Source organism: Malaclemys terrapin, chromosome 11 (genome assembly GCF_027887155.1).
Source record: "Malaclemys terrapin pileata isolate rMalTer1 chromosome 11, rMalTer1.hap1, whole genome shotgun sequence".
NCBI lineage: Eukaryota > Metazoa > Chordata > Testudines > Emydidae > Malaclemys > Malaclemys terrapin.
The window spans coordinates 44,572,591-44,591,025 of record NC_071515.1 but is presented as its reverse complement, the minus strand read 5'-3'; the positions used below and the strand labels follow the sequence as shown (position 1 = coordinate 44,591,025).

General features: G+C 43.5%; 1 protein-coding gene across 2 annotated transcripts in view; it reads right to left on the bottom strand.

Annotated features, from left to right (window-relative positions):
• TTC21B (tetratricopeptide repeat domain 21B) overlaps positions 1 to 18,281 on the bottom strand; it is an 86,698-nt gene extending 68,417 nt beyond the window's left edge. The window contains exons 1-5 of one of the 2 annotated variants that reach the window (XM_054044848.1): positions 18,261 to 18,281; positions 17,771 to 17,900; positions 13,834 to 13,944; positions 9,457 to 9,623; positions 3,864 to 3,986 (exon numbers count right to left, since the gene is read on the bottom strand). In XM_054044848.1, coding sequence (XP_053900823.1) covers positions 3,864 to 3,986; positions 9,457 to 9,623; positions 13,834 to 13,944; positions 17,771 to 17,900; positions 18,261 to 18,281 — 552 coding nt within the window. Of the gene's footprint in view, positions 1 to 3,863; positions 3,987 to 6,567; positions 7,157 to 9,456; positions 9,624 to 13,833; positions 13,945 to 17,770; positions 17,901 to 18,260 lie in introns of those variants that run through there. The other variant, XM_054044849.1, reaches the window with a different exon arrangement.
• Positions 18,282 to 18,435: the final 154 nt, after the last annotated feature.

The following is an 18,435-nucleotide window of genomic DNA, read 5'->3' as shown; positions in this document are numbered from 1 at the left end:
AGACTGTCATCTGCAGAAGGACTGGCTTTCCAGCTACTGCTTTAAGTTATGACCCAACATGAACTATACTGGTGACTGAAGTTAGAATAGGATAAGTCTCAACCTACTCCCTGCACGCATACCTTTAACATTACCATATATGCACAATATTGTGCATAGTTTTATGACATTTAATGTTTTTATTTATTTGTAGATTACCATTAAGCAATCTTGCTTCAAATTCTCTACCATGAGTTCTTTTGCAAAAAGGAAACAATCTTCAAAAGTAATAGATTCTTGATAATGGCCAGATGACTATTTGTACATTGTCGGGGGGGGGGGGGGGGGGGGGGGGAGTGGCCAAGACAAAAATTATACTACCAGTTACCTAAACAAAACAAAATGAACGCCCAAAGTACAATGTAGATTGTAATTTCTTGTATTAAAGCAACATGAATATTGTTTTTATGCATGTGACCATGCATTTCATAATGGTTAGGGGATACTGTTTATCCCTCAATTATCTGTGAAAAGATATCAGGCTCTCATATTTTAGTATTTTTATTTTTATGTACTGATGATGTAATATCTGTTTAGATCAACTGACATCTTACAATCCACATAAATGTAAGATCTGTATTCATACAAGTATTATTTGTGTGTGTTAAGGATGTTTATATGCATCAAAATTTAAGTTATTTCACAAACATTTTTAGATTTTTTTCCCCTTTGGTTACTTGGTTCAGTTTAGTGCACATGAAAATCAAGGATTAAAAGTTGAAGTTAGACATACGGCAGTATGGTCAGGTGTTGTGCAAACTTGCCAATGCACAATAATCTAGGACCACTTTTCAGCAAAGATTTCAAGGGGCACTGTCTACTTTAGGGTTTTAGACACTGACTATTTTAAAAAGAAATCTAGTTTTTGATAGAGCAGTCTTTTAATAGTATATTCTGAATATTTTTAAAAATTCCTTCATTAAAAAAAGTGGGATTTTTTTCTGCTTTTATAAGTGCTTTTTCAAAAAGGCAGAAACTAATGGACAACACACTGTTAGATTGTTGTGCCCAATTGCCACCCCATTGAAGCCAAATTGGTGAGAAGGGAAGACTGAAACTGACTGTATACAAAGTGCTGGCATATAGAGGAAGCAGACTAATTGAAAAACATTTCAATTATGGGATTTTCCTACCAACAGTTCAATTATAGTAACGTTGGAATTACTTGCAACTATAATTGGTACAAAAATTTTTAGACAGAAACAAGTTGTATCTTTTTAATTGTGCTGAACTTTGCCAAGTTGCAAGGTGATTGTGTGATGTGTACAAATATCTACTTCAACTAGAATGTATTCCTGGGGGAGTTGTGTGCCACTATGTACATACAGAATTCATGTTCCCTGCAGATTCCTTTGCTTTCCCACAGAAAAATGACTTCTGTCCCCCTGCAACCAGACACACCCCCATACCCAGAACCCTCCCACAGAGCCCCATTCGCCCCACACCTGGAACCCTCCGAACACCCCCCTGTGCATCCAGATCCCACCCACACCCAGACTCCCTCATCGAGTTACCTGCACCCAGATGGCTCTGTGTGGAACATTCTTACCCCACATCTAGATCTCCCCGGCACTAAACCCTCCACACTTGGATCCTGCTGGGCTGAGCCTGCTTGCCTCACATTTGGATTGGGGGCCAGGGCTGGGCATGCATGTGAGACACTGTCCCTCTCACTTGCTATCTTGGTGCATCTGGCGAAGAGGGGCAGAGCCCCTGTGTGTTTCTGGGGCAGGCCCGACCCTTGCACTGAGTCCGGGTAAGGTGCAGCCTCACCACGGAGTCCGAGAACCAGGGGTTGGGGTGGGAGGGAGAGCGCACAGGTTGCAGGGTGATCTCCCACCTCTGTGCAGCTAGTGGCCTGTGCTCCCCACTGCCATGCTAGAGCCTCTACATTTATTTACTGAGAAATAAAATTTGCAGAATTTTAAAACATTGTGCACTGATTTTTTATTTTTTTGGTGCAGAATTCCCTTAGGAGTGCAGAATGATGCCAAATTTGCTTTTACTTTTTTAAGTGATTTCCTTAGAGTGCAAAAGTTAGTTCACTAAATAAATGCAATAGCCTAAGACACTTTGTGTGTGCTTGTATTAAAATACATGGTCTCAGTATACATTCAGTGTGATCATATTTGGACCACAGCGTACATTTTAGGATGGTGCCTAGTGGGCAGAAAAGCATGTTACCCAATAGCACCTTTTAATTTGGGAGTAAGGAGGTTATATTCTAAACACGCTCAAGTACTTAAAATACACATAAATGTGCATGAGTGGATACTAATTCACTAACTGAAGTTTAGTCTTCAGTGTAGTTAAACTAAAGTTTGTAGGCTTCAAATCGACAGTTTACCAGAGAAAAAATAAAAGGGAAATCAAAAGGACAAGAACTATAGTACAGGAATGTTAAGATTATGAAACCAATCCACATAAAGAAATCCATAATTAAGAATCCAATACATACAGTAGCTGATGCAATAACTCATCATGACCCAATTGTGCCCCCTTGTGCCCATCTATAGCCAGAGCAAATATTTCTATGAATCTCTGATACCCTTAAAAGAACTGTATGTAGTTTAGTTGCAATGTCTGTCCTGTGGGGGCCCCTGGCAAAGCTCAATTCCAGAGCCCTTACCTGGGACTGGGAAGGTGGAGGCAGTGGGGGGGCTGGGACAAGCCCAGGGAAGCAGGAGGTGACTTCCCCAAAGCCTGTCCATTTCCCCCCCACTGTGCCCACCTCCTGCTCCCAGCTGCGGTCTTCACTTTCTAGGCAGCCCCACTATCCACCTTTGGCTAGTCCCGGGATCCTGGCAGCTCCAGCCCTTACACTCCCTGGCTGCCAAATGGCCCCTTTTCCCTCCCCTCCGCCTCCCCTCCAGCTGCAGAGCATTCTCCAAGCTGGTCAAGGGACTCACAGTTGGGTCAACATGGGAACACTACAGGACTGGACAGGAGAGCCTAAGTGACAAAACTGTCAGGGGCAGAGCTGGAGCGAACTAGCAAAGCTGTACAATTCTGCTCCATCCTGCTCCTCCCCGGGGAGCAGCTGATGCTGGGTAGGCAAAATGGAAGGCCCTCGCAGGCCAGACCTGGCTTGCCCCCACTGTCTTGGGGACCCCTTATGACTTCATGGTTTGCAGGTGCCTAACAATGCCAATGACGTAGCTTTGTTGGATGACATTTCTAGGTGGGGTTATAGTTTGATAAATATATATATTAAGTGGGCTGTCTATGGTAAGAGCTACAGAAATGTTAGCCACCCATTATAAGAAACACTATTAACTTGAAGTTTATTTTCACATCTTCTTTTAATTATGTTAAACATGCCCTATATGAACATTGTTCTTATTATTACATATTGGGGGAAGGGATAGCTCAGTGGTTTGAGCATTGGCCTGCTAAACCCAGGGTTGTGAGTTCAATCCTTGAGGGGGGCACTTGGGGATCTGGGGCAAAATCAGTACTTGGTCCTGCTAGTGAAGGCAGGGGGCTGGACTTGATGACCTTTCAAGGTCCCTTCCAGTTCCAGGAGATGGGATATCTCCATTAAATTAAGTATATGAGGTATTTTTGTTATATCATAAAACAGCTGACACACTATCACCCCAGATCATGGAACAGCACAGATGAGTTATTTGAACAAAAGATCAAAGCAGCAACTCCTGATTTCTAGTCCCAATGACTCCCTCTGTAATCCTGGGAAAATCACTTAGCAGCTCTTTCTAGTATCCTTGTAATAGTTACCAACTTCACTGAGGTGCTATGGATAAAGTGTTCAGAAAATATTTTGAAATACACTGTGGAAGTAAGTGTTAAAATAATGAACTCACCTTACCCAGCAGGGCAAAAGGGTCATTCCCATCCTGCATTCCTTCATCAAAGTTTTTCACAGCTTTTTTAATATAAGCTTCTTTTCCACAGGTGAGATCAAGCCAAGCTTTCAAAATCAATCCCTTAAAGCAAAATTCAGTTTGAGTTCATGGTTTAAGGTAAGAAGTGAAGTAAATTGTAACATGGTATTTCATATGAACAAACAGGAATAAAAAAAACAATAGTCTATAACATCTCTCTTAGTCCATTTGAATGCTCTAGTGGATTTATAACAGAAAGGCAATGGTTAGCACAGGTAACAACTGGGAGTCAAGAAATGCAGATTCTATTTCCTCCCACTGTTAATGGCTTTCTATGTAATCTTGTATTCTTGTCTCAATTTCCCAATCTGAAAAAATGGGTACAGCACTATTTGCCCACCATTATAAAGCACTTTGAGATCTTCTGAGGAAAGATACAAGTTCAGATATGGAGAGACAGCAGCTTCTCTGTAGTTATGATGACAACCAACTTCCATTACACATCACGATCTACACAACCCTAGGGCATGGCTACACTTGCAGATGTAGAGCACTGTGAGTTAAGCCAGCCCTCGGAGACCGCAGAGGGAAAGCGCTGCAATGTGTTCACTGGCGTGGCCACATTTGCAGCAGCACTGGGAGCAGTGCATTATGGGCAGCTATCCCACAGAGCACATTCTGGTGCTGTGGCTTGTGGGAGGGGGGCGGAGGGGGCAGGGCATTCTGGGTCCTGTCCCAACGCCCGTGATGCATCGCTTCACATCCCAGCAATCCCTGTGCTTCCGTCCACTTTTGGTGCCAGCTTTTAAATGTTTTTTGTACTGTGTGCTCTGTCTTCCTTTCGGTCTGCAGGAATGGATCCCAAACTCCTGAGGAATATGCTGATGCATCTCACCAGCACATCACGAATTGCAGTCGAGTTACTCCTTAAGCTACAAACTGACAGCGAGTAGTCCGACAATGATGTCGACTCGCATAACGCATACGACACGAGATTGCTTGTGGCATTCACTGACATGGTCACCACTGTGGAATGCTGCTTTTGGGCTCGGGAAACAAGCACTGAGTGGTGGGATCACATCGTCATGCAAGTCTAGGATGACGAGCAGTGGCTGCAGAACTTTCAGATGAGAAAAGCCACTTTCATGGGACTGTGTGCTGAGCTTGCCCCCATCCTGCGGCGCAAGGACACGAGATTGAGAGCTGCACTGCCGGTAGAGAAGCGGATGGCTATTGCAATCTGGAAATTGGCAACTCCAGACAGCTACCGATTGGTCGCTAACCAGTTTGGCATGGGAAAGTCGACCACTGGAATCGTGTTGATGCAAGTTTGCAGGGTCATTAAATCGCATCCTGCTCAGAAGAACCGTGACTCTGGATAACGTGCATAACATTGTGACTGGCTTTGCCCAAATGGGTTTCCCTAACTGCAGAGGTGCGACAGATGGGATGCATATTCCAATTCTGGCACCAGCCAACCTAGCCTCCGAGTACATAAATCAGAAGGGGTATTTCTCTATGGTTCTCCGGGCGCTTGTGGATCACCATGTGCGTTTCGTTGACATTAACACAGGCTGGTCCAGAAAGGTGCATGACGCACACATCTTTCGGAACACAGGCCTGTTCAGGAAGCTGCAAGCCGGGACTTTCTTCCCAGACCAGAAGATCACCGTATGGGAAGTCAAAATGCCCACTGTGATCCTTGGAGACGCCACTCATCCTTTAATGTCGTGGCTCATGAAACCCTACACAGGGAGCCTTGACAGCAGCAAGGAGCAGTTCAACAACAGGCTGAGTCGGTGCAGAATGACTGTGGAGTGTGCTTTTGGCCATTTAAAGGGCCACTGGCGCTTTCTGTATGGGAAGCTGGACCTGGCGAATGACAACATTGCCACGATTATATCCACATGCTGTACCCTCCATAACATTTGTGAAGGGAAGGGTGAAATATTCACTCAAGCATGGACCTCGGAAGTTCAACACCTGGAAGCTGAATTTGAACAGCCAGAGAGCAGGGCTATTAGAAGGGCCCAGCATGGGGCTGCAAGGATTAGGGATGCCTTGAGGGAGCTACTGGTGGCTTTCAGCCTCAAATTATGTTTGGTGCCCTGCACGGGAGTGAAGTGAAGTGGTTCCAGTGTTAGTAGGAATCTGTGTTTGCTACATATGATGCCCTGACTTGCAGTGCCTGTTGCTTTCCTGAGCTATGGTATCTTTTACTTAATGCAATAATAAAGAATGTTTTCAAAGCCAAAACATTCATTTATTGAAAATAAAATTAATTTATTGAAAAGAAACAACTGCTCAGGAAACAGAAAGGGCATGACACATCTGTGTTGTCTGGGACAAGGGAAGGGGGTGGGGTGAGGAACAGGGCAATCACAGATTTGCGTATATCCTGTTATCATACTCAGCCTTCCTATCTGGAGTGCCATGCAATGAGTGCTGCACTTCAGGCTGGCTAAAATGTATGGGGATGGGGGTTGAATGCAGTGGGTAAGGGTCACAGTTTGCAGGGCTGGGTGGTGAAGCTACAGGTGTTGAAGGCAGCTGGGGGCGATAAGAACCTGGATGTTGTAGAAAGTGGGTTGGCAGTGACATGAGGGCACAAGGGAAAGACTTTTGGGACAAGGGGGGGCGCGCCGCAGGCACGGAAGTGCTCTGCCTGCATTGCTATGAGCACCTGTATCAAGTCCGCTTGGCGCTCCATGCTTAGCAGCCACTCCATGCTTTGGTGCCAGCGATCTGCATTCTGCTGGCGGACCCTCCTTTCATTCTCCTGCCACTCCTGAACTTTTTGATTTTCATTAAGGGATTGCTACATGACTTCATGCAACATGTCCTCTTTGCTTCTACGCGGCCGCTTCCTGATTCTTTGGAGACTTTCGGACGGGGATAACAAGGACGGCTGGAATCTCAAGGCTGCATCTGTAAAGCCAAAATGCAACACTTAACAGAGGCAGCATTGTTCACACGAGTCAGAGCAATGATTCGGCTGTACTTTAAGACAAGCACCGTGTACACAATAGCAGAAATTGCCCGTCCCAAAGCGAGCGCTCATAACCCACAGGAGCCCCAAAATGGTGAGTAAGCACAGGGGCAAGGGAGACTGATTATTTCACGGCCGTACTGTCCTCTGGGGTTCTGTGCCTTGGGGAGAGCCAACAGCTGAAGGGGGCACTGTCCCCACATTTTCCACAGGATGAGTTCGTCCTGGAAGATATCTCGCTGCTGAGGGTGACCTGGGAAGCAAGGGAGGGTCTTCTACTACAATGCGGCTTCCACTCTAGCCTATATGCAGCTTTCCTGTGTGCAGCAATGGTCCCCCCACCCGTCACAGCACAATAGCGCAGACATGTAAGCCTTACTGGGACAAGAAGCACAGTAGCTCTGCCAAGGAACCCGCACAAGCGGATTGCCCAGCTTCTGTATGAGACCTTTGAAGAGATCACTAAGGCCAATTACCATGACGAGAGAGAGCACATCAACGCCCTATTCCACATCGAGGCATACATGCAGCCCTAATCGTCCTTGCCCCAAGAACCCGCACCAAACCACTTCCTTCCCAAAATAAAAGCCGCTTACCAGGCACCTCCTCTGGTGTTTGTCCTTCCCCAAGCACTGTCCGCTGCGACTGGCTAAATTCCTCCTGGCTTGAAAACAGCTCCTGGCTGCATGCATCTAGGGATGTGGGGCTGTCTCCCTCCTCCTCAGCACCTTCGCTCCCACTTTCCTCCGCCTCCTCCTGCCTTGTTGAACTGGGCTCTAAAGTATCCATGGTGGTCTTCGGAGTGGAGGTGGGGTTGCCCCCAAGTTTTGCGTCCAGTTCTTTGTAGAAACGGCAGGTCGCGGGGGTAGCACCGGAGCGGCAGTTTGCCTTGCGCGCTTTGCGATACGCATTCCACAGCTCCTTCACTTTAACCCTGCACTGCAGAGTGTCCCGCTCATTGCCCCTTTCCATCATGCCCCTTGAGATCTGCCCGAAGGTATCGTAATTTCTACGGCTGGAGCGCAGCTGGGACTGGACAGCTTCCTCCCCCCAAACACTGATGAGGTCCAGCACCTAGCCATTGCTCCACACTGGGGCTTGCCGGGCGTGTGGAGGCATGGTCACCTGGAAAGATTTACTGGGAGCACTCCACGCCTTGCTGAGCAAACAGAAAGGGGATTTTCAAAATTCCCAGAGAATTTAAAGGGCGGGTCTGACGGTTGGTCACCTGAGAGCAGGGCAGTAGAGTTCAAGGTGATGACCAGAGTGCCTAGAACAAGCATTGTGGGACACTTCTGAAGGCCAATCAGAGCGCATTAATAGACCAGGGCGTCCACACTGGCGCCACGGCGCTCCAGCCTGGGCACAGCAAGCATTATGCTTCTCAGGTGGATTACCAGGAGTGCTCCAGATGCGGAGTCCAAGCGTTTTACGTGCCTTGCCAGTGTGGACACGTCATGAGTTAGGGCATCCGGGGCTGCTTTAATGCGCTCTAACTTGCAAGTGTAGCCATGCCCTTAAAAAGCATGGTTAGAGATCTCAATCTTACATGCTCACATAACAAAGCACATTTTTATCACGTTGAAGAAATATTTCACCACAACCGAACAATTTTAATTGTTTTGTAAAACTGTTCCCACTATTATATTAAAACAAACAACCCCTTATAAGTGCACATTAATGATGTATTGAATGGACTTATATTTGAGGCTATGTACAAAAGCAATAGAGTGTACTTTTTTTTTTTTAAACTAACACTGCAACTTCTGTTTTTAAAGAGATCTGATTAAAAACAAGCAAAATTTCACTGAGAGTTAAGCAGAAGACACTGTCACAAGGAATGTGTCACAAAGTTCCAGATGAAGGACTTTAAGATCAGCCAGCCTGAAAATTGTTAGCAAATCCAAGTGATGTTCCTTTGTACGTTACTATAAAATAATTCTATATTATATTTAGGACCAATAGTTTTCAGTATTAGCAATATACATCGTAAGTCTTGAAAGCCCAGTTGCTCTAGAGGCTTTGAGCTTGCTCCTCTTTTTTTAAATAAATATATCACCCTCTCTAGTTAGAGACACTTTCGGCTACACTTCTCTAGTTACAAACTATAGAAATGATCCCTGAAAGTATAGCTCAAATTCTTACTAGGAATTATATTTCGCTATCAAAATACATAAATTGAAAAATGTTCTCAGTTTGAATAAATATTTTCTGGAAAGTACCAACATTAATGGAAGGCAGGTGGCACTTTCCAGTAAACATTTAAACCAAGAACCAGAAGCCTCAGTTACGTGGCCATTTAGATTTATTTTGCCTGAAGATAAATGTATTTACTTAATTAAATATTTCTGTTGACCACAGCAGACCTTGCTTTTCAGTTACTGGATCAAAGAGATTTAACAGCTTACTATTCACAAATTGTGAGTAGTACCAGCCACCCAAAAATGCTTTTGCAGCATTAATTGAAATATTATAGTATACAACAGTTACATTAAAGGATGACTCAATGTAGAAGAGGGCTAGGACATCTAGTTTTATAAACAGACAGCTATGCTTATATTTCATATATAAAAGACTAGTTACCTCTTTATTACCATTAGAAACTTTGATCATTCTATCAACATATTCACGGGCTTTGTCCTGACGACCAAGATGCCACAAAAACAACCCTGCAAAGTACAAGGCCTGCTGTCCTGCAGTCTTACGTTGTTCCTTCATTTTAGCGTCCAGTTCCAAAATAGCGTCTCGATCTGAAAATAGCCAGTAACAGTGGGAATTCTTTTTTAAAATTTTGATCATATTGTACAATGACCTTGGTAAGATAAGAGCAGATGTCGCATAAATATGGCATCCCAAGGCACATTGCCAAACACTCTGGTATTCCCCCACTAGCTGGAACTCTAAACATGTTTTCCAGAGATAAATACAAAAGACTAGCTAGGGTAGAGGTGCTGCATTAGCAAGGCATTAGGAGCAATGCTCTGGTGAGACGCATTTCTGCAAACTTACTTGCTGAGATTTCTGCAAAGGAAATGGAACCCCCAAACAAGAGCCAATGTACATCTTTTATTATCACTACTTATCTAGTAGCTGAGTGGTAATTTTAAAGTAGTACCCATCTCTAGCTGCTAGACAAGAGAAGAAGCTTTCTGTCTCTTCTTACCTACCCAGAATTCCACGGCTGCTATGAGGCTGGGTAGGGGAATGGAGAGTTCAACACCATACTATTTCTCTGCAGAACTTCTTGACAGCTGTTAGGAAGCATCTCTCTGCTACTCTGCCCTTCTCGGGTCTAATTTTTGGGTCCATCACATGAAAAAAATACCAGTGCTTGCCTCCACAACTATTCAAGGCTTTCCCAAGCAACAGCATAAAACTGATAGGACACCTAACAACTACTCCCCACAGGGTAACTACTGCCCAAAAATAGCAGCAGTGAAACTTATCAAAATTAAATTTCACTCCTCTGCCATTTGGCAAGGCTGACAGCACTGAGCTACGTCGACCAACTCAAGAAGACAACGCTACACCAGTTTACATACAGATTTGTATAAAATGATGACACACTAGGGAAAGCCGGCTAAAGAACAGCATCTCACCCACAGGACAAGGAGTCGAGGACCTGGTCAATCTGCACTGTCCTTGGCCACTGACACACTGGCTCACACATGGCCCCTGCTCCCCAATGCGCACACAGATGTCCTTGGTTTTCTAATACCCTGCACCAGACGAAAAGAGGGGTGGAAACTCAAAGACCAATGGCAGATGACAAAGGCCAATTCAAACAGGATGAAACATGGCCAATTCCTCAAAGCCTATGAGAGGCTGCATTACAGGCAAAGAGAACTTTCCTATTAGCCTCAATTGAGGCTGTCAAATCCTGCCCCAAGGAGTTATACAGGGCGGCAAATCACTTCAGGTATGTCTACACAGCAAGCAGGATCCCACAGCAGTGAGTCTCAAAGCCCAGGTCTACACACTTAGGCATGTGGGGTTCACATTATGATGCTAAACACAGCTGAGTAGACACTTGGGGTCAGCAGTCCTTTACCCGATAATAACACACCACTAAATCAAGATGGTATAGAGCTTGGACGAGATCAGCTCCTGGATAAAGAACAGCTGGCTGAAGCTGACGAAAACAGGTGACAGAGGAAAGCATTCTGAACAATTTTGCAGCCACAGTGCCGTTTCCTTTAGCTGACGGTTCACACCCACCATTGGTCAAATCAGTCCATAGGCTAGGAGTACTCTTGGATTCCTCATTGATGTTTAGCTCACATCACAATGACTGCGAGTAATGTTTTCTACTATCTCCAACAGGCTAAGAGACTTCACCCTATCCGGGTCAACAAAGACATAGTCTCAGTTATTCATGCCTTTGTCATCTCTTGCCTGGACTATAGCAAGGCAACATACAAAATAGCTGGGCATGAAACCTTCAGAACTCAGGAAACTCCAACTACTTCAGAATACTGTAGCGCATATCCTAAGCAACAAAGGCTACCATGAGCACACTACATCTCTCCTCCGCTCTCTAGGCTTGCTTCCCACAGAATTTCAAATGAAGTTCAAAGTCTCAGTCCTTATCTTCCACACGCAACCTTGCCTGGGCCCAGGATACCTAAAGCTCTGGAACAAAGACCGCACTCAACAACTTCTCTCCTCTGGCACAATGGAACGCCCAACAATAAAAGAGTAAACTCATCTATGCAGGAGATAAAACTTTCTTTGGGGACAGTATAAGACTGTGGAATGAACTCCCCCAGGAACCAACGATGATCACAAACCTCACCACTTTCCAGTAAAAGGTGCATATTTTTGACCTTACCTTCTCCAGTATAAACACACTGCAATAGATATACTTAATAAAAATACCATACCAAAACAAGACATCACTACATATGCTTCTCCTTTTGCGAAGATGATGAGAGAACAAAACATGTGACAGGTGTGTAGATACATTGCTTAATGCACCACTGGAATGAGCTCAGACACTATGGTGATGAGTGTTGTATAAAAACCCATATAAAATACAAAGCTTGGCAGGTGACATGGCAAATGAATTTTTCAAGACCTGATTTTGAGTACCATATCACAACTTTTGTTGTTGTTGTTGGTCTTCCTAGCACTTACTCTCTCCAAAACCCTGCAGACTTTCTCCTATATTTTCAAAGTCACCACTGCTTTTAACTTTCAAGTTTTTTATTTAATGCGCACTTCTGTTCTAAAAAATAACTTAAAAAATGGCACTAACTCAAATACATTTCCTATGTGTATTCAGGGACATACGGATTACTTTAGTAAGAAAGATAAGCCTTTATTATTTTTTAATTTTGTTGGCTGTATCTGATCTGCAATGCTTGAGAGCGAGCCAGCTACATCAACAGAATTGCACCAACATAATTACCTACAATGCCAAATTCTGCCCTCAGTTACACATATGCAAACAAGGGCAGAATACTTAATACAAAAGAAGATGGACAGACAGAAATTCAGTGTAACTTTCAGATCCCAGGTGGAGTTTACAGGACTGTCTGTTGGAAAGGCCATGTTTCACATGTAAGCTAAGGAAATTTTTATCTGGAAATCACAAATATGGAAGTCCACACAATACTACTTTTAAATTTACTTTTCAGACTGAATGGCCCTTCAAAGATGACCATGAAGCACTGGCCCTTACCAAAATTGGCTTTCCACCTGTACCTGAAGGACTCTGTAACTATTATAATTTCTGGAGATGAAGGGAGGGAACTCTTGCAACCAGGATTGGGAGTTCTGAACCCATTCCAGTCCCCTAGTTAGAAGTTACACTGCAAAAATCTAGGTTCTCTCTTTTTAATTTACAAAAAGTATAAACAAAATATTTTTTTTTATAATTTTTTGTGTGGTAATACTTTAATGATTGTTGTTACCTATTCTGTATCATATGATCAATGCTTAAGCTATTAGTGGAAAGACAATAATTAAAACATTTGTTTGAGTTTGGGATAATCTTTGCAAAACTTCAATATTCTAAACAATTTTACACTGGAAACAACAGAAGTGAATCAACAGTATGTATGCACTTTGTGGAATATATTTAATACTGTGTTCCAACACCCTGGAGTTTGCTTTGGTGAATAACATGAGGGAAGAGATCATTTGCTCATTGTCAAAGTGAAAGTCAGCAACTCTATGCTTCAGCAATGCATGAAAGACACCATATACTCTTGGAAAATGAAAAGCATAGCAGGATTGTTTTCATGTAGCATAAACTCCAGAAATAAGTTTTTTATAAGGTGGGAGAACTTGGATAGGAGTATCAAGTAGTAAGGAATTTTCGTCCCATTACTTCAATGGCACTCTATCCTTCATACTTTATGTACACAAAATACTCATTGGTCAGGTCATCTCAATTCACAGTCCAATGGATAGGGCAGGGACAAGGAAGTGTTCCTAAATGTTTCTAAATGGAATTGAAGTTGGCAGTAGAAAAACTATAAGGTAAGTGAGGCTACACAGGGAAATAAGAAATGCATATCCTCTGAAAAGGAAAATTGTTCTGACTGGCCTTTTGGATGAAGAAGAATTAGAGGCTGGTGACAGTAAAGAAGATCAGGAGATCAAAAAAAGACAGAGGCCTGGGGCAGCCAGGAGAGTGGAGGCCTTCATCAGATGGCCATTGCTTAAGAGGAAAAGATATTTTTAATATGTCAAGAAACACAGCTCTGTAACTTTTCAACATTTTGTTTGCAAATACACCCCTATTTGTTATATAATGGAGATTTTTGTATATAGTTTTGTCAAACTTCATCTAATTATAGTATTAAATTTACAGTTATGTGTAGGGCTAAAGCATGCATTTTGGTTTGAGATTCAACTATATTTCGCAGGTTAGATTGCCAGCAGTTTTTTTAACTGCAAATATTATAAGACTATGTAAAACGCAGAAAGACAACAGTTTTTCAATTAAGATACCTGGATTAGAGCTCTTTTTATGGGCGCAGATCAGTGCCATCATTGTACAAAGGGACACCTCCTGTTTGTTTTTAATAGACTCAAATTCCCGGATAGCCTCCTGAACATGACCTAAAGAATACAAGAAGAGATAAAAGGGACACAATTATTTAAAACAAAACAAAAACACAAAACAAACAACATGCTTCCCTGAAAGTGTTTTACCTGCCACTGTTATGATTAACACTGTCCAGTATTTTCACTATTAGGGCTATCAAGCGATTAAAAAATATTAAATCGCACTGTTAAACAACAATAGAATACAATTTAAATATTTTTGGATTTTTATTACATTTTCAGATATATTGATTTTAATTACAACACAGAATACAAAGCGTACAGTGCTCAGGATAGATAAAAATCAATTATTTTTTTAAAAATTAAAATGCTTTGAGGAAGATACATTATACCTCAAAGATATCCCATTGAATATATCACTGAATAGAGATTATAAATTCTAATTATATTGTATCAAACAATATATTCATATAATGTTTGAGAAAAGTTTTATAAATGAGTTCCAATAGTACATGGATTAGGGATCCAGTTTTATGGGGTTTCAGGGGCTTCTGTATAGATTATTTAGGTTAATCTTTCTATCTATACAATGGGACTCAGTGCTCAGTCTAGAAGATACCATCAGAGATGCTTAATTTTGCATTTCTCAAACTGTGGATGCGTGTCTCCAGAGATAACATGCTTGTTAACAGCAAAAATGTTTTTAAATAAAATAAAATATAGAGGTGAAAAATAGTTAAATAAAACAATTTAAATGTCTGTCTGGTGATGTTCTCCTCCTAATACAGCATAGCAAGAAAATCCTCCAAATATTAATGATTAACCTGTTGAATTGGAGATAGATATTTATGAAGTCATTGGGAGGTGAACTGCTTCAATTACCTTTGGTAAACAAAATAACCAAACAATCATTCATTTCTTGATATAGCTGTAAAACTAATCTGAAAAGTTTTCAAAATAAATCACTTGAAAAATACATAGTGTGTACCTTCTAAAAATGAAACCTACATCTATCTCTGAGTTGTGAAGAATATGTATTAAGGTTACAACAACCAACAAGAATGCACTTTTATTAAATTGAGTCTTCCTGACTAGTGATTTAAATCAAATCCACCCTGACAGTGCTCACTTTATATTTATTATTATGAATATTTGCATTGTAAATAAACAAAAGAAATAGTATTTTTCAATTCACCTAAAACAAGTACTGTAGGGCAATCTCTGTCATGAAAGTTGAACTTACAAATGTAGAATTATGTATAAAAAAACCCCTGCAATCAAAGATCAAATAATGTAAAACTTTAAGGCCTACAAGTCCACTCAATCCTACTTCTTGTTCAGCCAATCGCTCAGACAAACAAGTATATTTACATTTGCAGAATGCTGCCTACTTCTTGTTTACAATGTCATCTGAAAGTGACAACAGGTGTTTGCATGGCACTGTTGTAGCCGGCGTTGCAAGATATTTACATGCCAGATGTGCTAAAGGTTCATATGTCCCTTCAGTGTTCCTCTTAGCGATTGGCTGAACAAGAAATAGGACTGAGTGGACTTGTCCAATCTAAAGTTTTACATAACTGCAGTCAAAACCAAAACAATGTAACAAAAAAACCTACATTTGTAAGTTGCACTTTCATGATAAATAGATTGCACTACAGTACTTGTATGAGGTGAATTTAAGAATACTATTTCTTGTGTCATTTTTAAATGCAAATATTTGTAATAAAAATAATATAAAGGGAGCACTGTACACTTTGTATTCTGTGTTGTAATTGAAATAGATATATTTGAAAATGTAGAAAGATATCCACAAATATTTAATACATTTCAATTGGTATTCTATTGTTTAAAAGCACGATACATTTTTTAATCATGAATAATTTTTCTGAGTTAATCCCATGAGTTAACTGCAATTAATCGACAGCCCTATTATTGATATAATTATCTGAAAAATAACTGAAGAAATTGTTTTTTCAATTTGTTTATTCTGCGTACAGCTAACCTCTCTATTCACAATCATTCTCACTTGTTTGTGTAAGGGTTTGTCTACACTTAAAATGCACACCTATGTGACAGGAATCAGGGGGTAGCCGTGTTAGTCTGTATCTACAAAAACAACAAGGAGTCTGGTGGCACCTTAAAGACTAACAGATTTATTTGGGCATAAGCTTTCGTGGGTAAAAACCTCACTTCTTCAGATGCATAGAGTGAAAGCATAGGTACTCCACCTCCCCAAGAGGCAGTAGCTAGGTTGACAGGAGAATTCTCTATACTGTCTACATTGGAGGTTAGGTTGGTTTAACTGCATCACTCAGGGTTGTGGATTTTTCACACCCCCAACCGATGTGGTTATACTGACTAATATCCTAGTGTACTCCAGGCATACATCTGCCATACAGTAATAGGAGAAAGAAAAGCATATTAATACTGAGAGAACCTGGAAGTGGTCTTGGTTTATTTCTACCAGTCACCAAAGGTGAAAACCACTCCCTATTTCAGGGGAAGGCAAACTACGGCCCACGGACTGGATCCGGCCAGTCAGGGCTTTCAATCCAGCCCGTGGGATTGCCAGCCCCGTGGAGGAGGGGGAGGAGGACACAGTGGGAGGCAGAGGGCTCCTGGAGGAGGGGGAGGAGGACACAGTGGGAGGCAGAGGGCTCCTTGCACTGCCTTTGCCCGCAGGCACTGCCCCCCCCCCAGCTCCCATTGGCCAGGAACGGGGAACCGCGGCCAATGAGAGCTTCAGGGTTGGTACCCACGGGCGAGGGCAGCGCACAGCAGAGCCGCCTGTCCAACCCCACCCCCAGGAGCCACTGCCGGACAAGCTGGCCACTTCCGGGAGCGACGCGGGGTCAGGGCAGGCAGGAAGCCTGCCTTAGCCCTGCTGCCACCTTAGAGCCACTTGAGGTAAGCAGTATTGGGCCGGAGCCCGTATCCCAAACCCCTCCTGCACTCCAACCCCCTGCCCTGAGCCCCCTGCCGCACCCCTCCTGCACCCCAACCCCCTGCCCTGAGCCCCCTCCCACACTGCACCCCCTGCACCCCAACCGCTTGCCCAGAGCCCTTCGTGCACACCGCACCCCACTCCCTCCTGCACCCCAACCTCCTGCCCCAGTCCTACATTCATGGTCCTGTATACAATTTCCCCACCCAGATGTGGCTCTCAGGCCAAAAAGTTGGCCCACCCCTGCTTTATTCATTTTATATTGTGCTTTTTAGTGCACTTTGGGCACTGGTTCCCCCTTCCAGGCATTTTCTATATCTGCAACAGGAAGAGGAACACACTTTTTTTTTTTTTTTGTATTTTTAAATAGGAAAATGTTATTGTAAAAAGACAGACTGGCCTGAGTTCAGGGACAGGTGGAGTGCTTCCAACTTTTTTTTTTTTTTTGTAAAGTTCCATTTTCCAAAACCTACTTAATAAGTAGATCTAGTAACAGTAAGTCTAAACAAAGCCCCATAATACAAAACTTAAAGTACATAAAAATTATTCCAGTTGATCACAATTTGGACTGATTAGTTAAATAAAAAAAAACAAGCTCCAACAAGAAAGCTTTAAAACAAGTTATTTCTGTGTATCTGTTTCACCTCCCACCCTTTGTTGGTCTTATCTATTTAGCTTATGCACTCTTGGGAGCAATGACTATCTGTTACATTGGCAGCACACGGAAACCACCCTGATTTCAACCGGGGCCTCCAGGAGCTTCTAAAATTCAAGTCATTAATAATAACTCTTTAAAAAAATTAAATATTGTTGTAAAACCGCAGGAACTGGTGGCGGGTGTCGGGGAAGGGTCAGTGAAGTGAAGTGGCCTGGATTTGAAGCTGATGGTTTCCCATTCAACGTTTAACAAAGATGCAGCTACAAGCAGTCAGTCACCTTCCATCATCATGCCATAGGCGCGGTAGAACAGGAACACGGGGTCGTTGCCAAACTTCTTGAGCGCCTCATTAGCAGCCACCTGGACGTGCCGGAAGTACCCTTCCTGGCAGTAGTAGCTGATCAGCGCCTGAAAGGGAAGCGTTACTGTAACACCCCAGCGACCGGTCCGGCGCTGAGCGGAGCGCGACCACCGCCTTCAGCGACTGCCCGCGGCCTCCCTGCGCCCCGACAGGCTCCCACCTCTCCCCGCCTACACCAAACGCTGCAGCCGCAACCGTGCCGGCTCCGTATCGCCTCTGCGCCTCCCCGGCGGCGCACAGCTGAGCCCCTCCCGCCCAGCAGCGCTTACCCGCCCCAGCCCACCCTCCGAGGAAGGGCCCGGCCCGGGCGGCGGGAGATAGGCGGCCGCCGCGGTCTCGGGCGAGCAGGGGGGACTGAAGCGGCCGAGCGCGCCAGAGGCGGCGGCACCAAGGCCACTATTACTGACCCGCTGCGTCAAGGACTCCATGGCCACCGGCCGCAACTCGCAGCTACCACAGCAGTAACCTAAGCGACGGTGAACAGCGTTTGGGGCGTGGGGCGGGAGCACATTTCCATTGGTTGTTTCGCAACGAGGAGGGGCGGAGCCATAGGGAAAAAGCCGCCCCCATTGGATAGTTGAA